Below are 5,000 nucleotides of genomic sequence, written 5' to 3'. Positions count from 1 at the left end.
ATCTTTTGCCGCAAAACTCACTTCTTCAAGAAGTAGGCCTACTACCAGGATCCTCCCTCTTAAGCACCTATTGTATTGTTAGTTTGCTATTCTTCTCTAAGCTATTGCTATATTGCTATACTGTATTTTTTGTTTGCTATTCTTCATTTTGCCTTAAAAAAGCAGTACACTCCTACGTTAAATGCAATTATTGTAAGTCGCTTTGAATAAAAGCGTCGGCTAAATGACTGTAATGTAATGTAGGCTAATATACTATACTATAAAGTCAATCACATAGCCCATATATACTATACTATCAAATAGCTGGTCAAAAATGTCAAATGTATTGTTATCTCATAACTACACATAGCGTAGCGCAACAGCCTGTATGGCATTGCCTACATTCACCTGCATCTCAACAGGATTTACAGCAGCACGCAAAACAGCTCAATGACAATATAAACTCACCTGCATCAACAACACAGGATTTACAGCATTTGAACCGGCACGCAATAGCATACATTATCTTAAGCATATGTAACATGCGTAGGCAAATGTGCGGCTAATTTCTCATCCTTTTCTGCCATCAAATGTAAAAGTTCGACATAATTCCCACGATTGATGGAGCTACTGCTGGGGAAATGTAGAACCGCGGCGCGAACAGCAGAGGATGCTGCTACGGCAAGCCAAACGCAAACTGTCAATCATGCTGTCAGAGGCAGCGTGGCACGGTGCTTCAACGTCCATCAATGAAGACAATGTGAGAACAGACTACGCATGCGCAAACCTACGAAACTGTTGGTCTATCACTTCGCATAGCACACAGAAGCACAAGCACAGTCTGCCTCAGCCTCTCGCCAGCAATCAGCTCGCTTTGGGAGCAAACTCTCCTGGTGCCAGGGCATGCATTATATTTTTAAAACAACACATTTTACATCATTTAATTTAATTTTAACAACATTTTAACACATTAAAGTTAAGAATAATGAGATTTTTTTTTTTTTTTTTTTTTTTTTAAAGACTGATATTCTTTTTCTTTCTTAAATGCCTGGGTGAGGCACTGCCTACCCTGCCTCACCTGACTGCACGCCACTGTATATAGGGTTGTGTAATAAAAATGAATAGTTTAAAAGATAAAGTTGAATTTCATAATGTGCGTTCCATTTCTGCATAGCAGTGACCACTTGTTAGGTCTAGAGTCTGTTGAGATTAATTCCAGTAACTGGCATGTGTATGTAAAGAGGTCAACCTTGATAACTGTTGAACCACAGATGATAGAACCATGGGGTTAGAACCATACATGATAGAACCATGGGGTTAGAACCATACATGATAGAACCATGGGGTTAGAACCATACATGATAGAACCATACATGATAGAACCATACATGATAGAACCATACATGATAGAACCATACATGATAGAACCATGGGGTTAGAACCATACATGATAGAACCATACATGATAGAACCATGGGGCTAGAACCATACATGATAGAACCATACATGATAGAACCATGGGGCTAGAACCATAAGAGACTGTTTAATTTGCTCACTTTTGCTGCAAGGAAGAACATTCTACTATATTGGATTAAAGAAGCCTCTCCTTCAAAGAACTCCTGGCACAACATTATTATGAGCTGCATTCCTTGTGAATTTGTTACAGCAATGTTGCACTCCAGAACTGACCATTTCCACAGGATGTGGGATCCATATCTGGCCTTTATTGGCCCAAGACTGGCCTCTACATTACTGCAAGGACTGCGCAGTACATAAGTGGCTCTCCCTGTTTTGTTTTGTTTTTAGCTCTGAGATCATGGATGGATGGCTGTCTGATTATGATTATTATGTTCACGGCAGGGTTTCCGTTAACCGGTAATTCCCGGACTTTGTCCGGTAACATTTGTCGAAGTCCGACAAATTGAAAACTCGTCGGACAAAATGTCCGGTGAAAATAATTCCCTCTAAGCACAATTTGAATACAATTCGCTAAAGTTCACATTTTGTATCCAAATTGGCTTTGGGCCACCATTCTCAGCTGAGCACCAAACACACACACACACAACAAACCCGAGAGAGAAGGACCCGCCCCCTCCAGCCAGCCTATAGGCTAACCAAAGGGGGCGGGTGCTTCTCTCTCGGGCAGTGCCGCGCGTGCACGAGTGTGTGTGTGTCCGGTGCCCAGCTGAAAATGGTGGCCCGAAGCGGAAAGCCTTAACTTTATCGCACAATAACAAGGATAACAAACGAAACGGACAACATTTACACTAAGATGGAGACAAACTTCAGCGATATGATCTAACAGCCGGTTTTCAGGACGACATACAGACCCGCTTACAGGGCTATCCCCTAAGTATGATTTGACAGGCAGCTAAACGAAATGCCTTCCCAACCAGCGAGACCTGGGGGGTGTTCTATCAACGTCGCCAAAGGAAAACCTAGGCCTACTTCGCCAAGTCCCGCGAGACTCTTAAAAAGATCCAGGCATATCTTGATAGATCTCGCGAGACTTGTCAAAACAAGCCCAGACTTTCCTCCAGCGACGTCGATGGAACACCCCCCTGGTTATAGAAATGACGTTGTTTTATTGATAAAAAATAAAAAAAAGGGTAAAACTGGAAAGAGAAAATAGAAAACTCACATTAATCCCAAACAATTTAACAAACTTCAGTTAACGTAATGTGGAGTCCGTTCATTGATCGATGCTGTCTGTTCAGTTCCCAGTGAGGCGCCCGTTCAGCGCTGGACCCGTTCAGCGCTGGATTTGACGCATGGCATAGCGCGCATGCGTCGAATCATGTTATATTATTATATAGCTCGCATCTAATCGTATCGGATGAGAAATAGACATTAAATGGCATATATAGGCCGCTACACAACAGTAATCACCGCGACAAACAGCTATATTAGATTTGAAGAAAAAAAAATATGATTTTGGAAAAAATTTTTTTTATTATATTTTAATATGATGACCGGAATATATCACGTTTGTCCGGTAAATCGAATTCTTCCCGGACACGATGTCCGACGGCAAATTTTTCTAACGGAAACCCTGGTTCACGCCCTGCCATGCATACCCCCCCAAAAGAAATGTACCTTTGTACCCAGATTATTATTATTATTTATTTATAAAATGTATTTATATATTTTTATTTTTGTTTGTCTGCTTCATTGTTTGTGTATTACTTGTATCTTGTTTGTTTTTGTTTTTTCCCCGTTTGTGGCGTCTGTCTCTCCTGTTGTTTGTTTTTCTGTTCAAGTGTCTTGTGTTTTCTTGATGAAAAAAAGAAATGAATAAACAGATTATAAAAATAAAAAAAAGAACCATACATGATAGAACCATGGGGTTAGAACCATACATGATAGAACCATGGGGTTAGAACCATACACGATAGAACCATGGGGTTAGAACCATACATGATAGAACCATGGGGTTAGAACCATACATGATAGAACCATGGGGGTAGAACCATACATGATAGAACCATACATGATAGAACCATGGGGTTAGAACCATACATGATAGAACCATGGGGTTAGAACCATACATGATAGAACCATGGGGTTAGAACCATACATGATAGAACCATGGGGTTAGAACCATACATGATAGAACCATGGGGTTAGAACCTTACATGATAGAACCATACATGATAGAACCATACATGATAGAACCATGGGGTTAGAACCATAACCATGTGTGTGTGTGTGTGTGTGTGTGTGTGTGTGTGTGAGTGCGTGCGTGCCTGTGTCTGTGTCTGCGTGTGTGTGAGTGTGTGTGAGTGTGTGTGTGTGTGTGTGTGTGTGTGTGTGTGTGTGTGTATGCGTGTGTGTGTGTGTGTGTATGCGTGTGTGTGTGTGTGTATGCGTGTGTGTGTGTGTGTGTGTGTGTGTGTGTGTGTGTGTGTGTGTAGGGGTCTGGTCCTCCGTTACCTTGAAGAAGCCCCAGAGCCCACCCCCTGCACTGGTCTCCATGGCGACGCGGGGGTCCTCCTGGTCGTCGGGGAAGGTGATTGGCGAGCCGGCGTCCAGACCGCCTGACATCATTGGCTGCTGCACCATGGGGTCTGACACCACCCCTACGACAGCCAATCACAGCTCAGTACACACACTCTGCCAATCACAGCTCACTACACACACTCTGCCAATCACAGCTCAGTACAGACACTCTGCCAATCACAGCTCAGTACAGACACTCTGTCATGACTACATACAGTATAAAGTTTAATAAAGATAGTTACTCTGTCATGACTAAATATATAGTTTAATAAAGATAGTTACTCTGTCATGACTAAAAATATAGTTTAATAAAGATAGTTACTCTGTCATGACTACATATATAGTTTAATAAAGATAGCTACTCTGTCATGACTACATATATAGTTTAATAAAGATAGTTACTCTGTCATGACTACATATATCGTTTAATAAAGATAGCTACTCTGTCATGACTACATATATAGTTTAATAAAGATAGCTACTCTGTCATGACTACATATATAGTTTAATAAAGATAGTTACTCTGTCAAACCATGTTTTTTCTCATGTGGCACAGGTGGGATATGGAGGTGTAAGCAGTAAAAAGCAGATTGAATCTGATATTCTCAGATCCGATCCAAGAAGGTCTCTCTCTAAAGCTCACAATAAACAAAGGACAGTGACACAATTTCCATAATTTTGTCTCTGTATGGCACCACAATGGATTTGAAATAAAACAATGGAGATGTAATTGAAGTGCAGACTTTCTGCTTTAATTCAAGGGGTTGAACATAAATATTGTACGAAACGTTTAGGAATTGCCACCATTTTTATACTGAGAGTCTGCACTTTAAGCCCATATTCATTATATAATTGTAACTTTAATATGTTTTGGTAAACAGCAATTGATCTGGATAAGAGCGGGACGAACCGGCAGATCTGCCGAGCAAGCAGAGTCGTTTGCAGGTGGTGAAGATCTATTTACCTACCTATTTAGACCTATTTACCTACCTATTTAGATCTATTTACATCTATTTACCTAC

The 5,000-nt window shown here is 40.9% G+C and overlaps 1 protein-coding gene across 1 annotated transcript in view; it reads right to left on the bottom strand.

Moving 5' to 3' along the window:
- Positions 1-5,000, bottom strand: part of prrc1 (proline-rich coiled-coil 1) — a 17,597-nt gene that overhangs the window by 9,015 nt on the left and 3,582 nt on the right. Inside the window, exon 5 of the mRNA XM_080529742.1 lies at positions 3,913-4,058. Coding sequence (XP_080385868.1) covers positions 3,913-4,058 — 146 coding nt within the window. The remainder of the gene's footprint in view (positions 1-3,912; positions 4,059-5,000) is intronic.

The sequence above is a fragment of the Nansenia antarctica genome (genome assembly GCF_963989245.1).
Source record: "Nansenia antarctica genome assembly, chromosome: 4".
Lineage (NCBI taxonomy): Eukaryota > Metazoa > Chordata > Actinopteri > Argentiniformes > Microstomatidae > Nansenia > Nansenia antarctica.
This window is presented reverse-complemented; position numbering and strand designations above follow the sequence as displayed.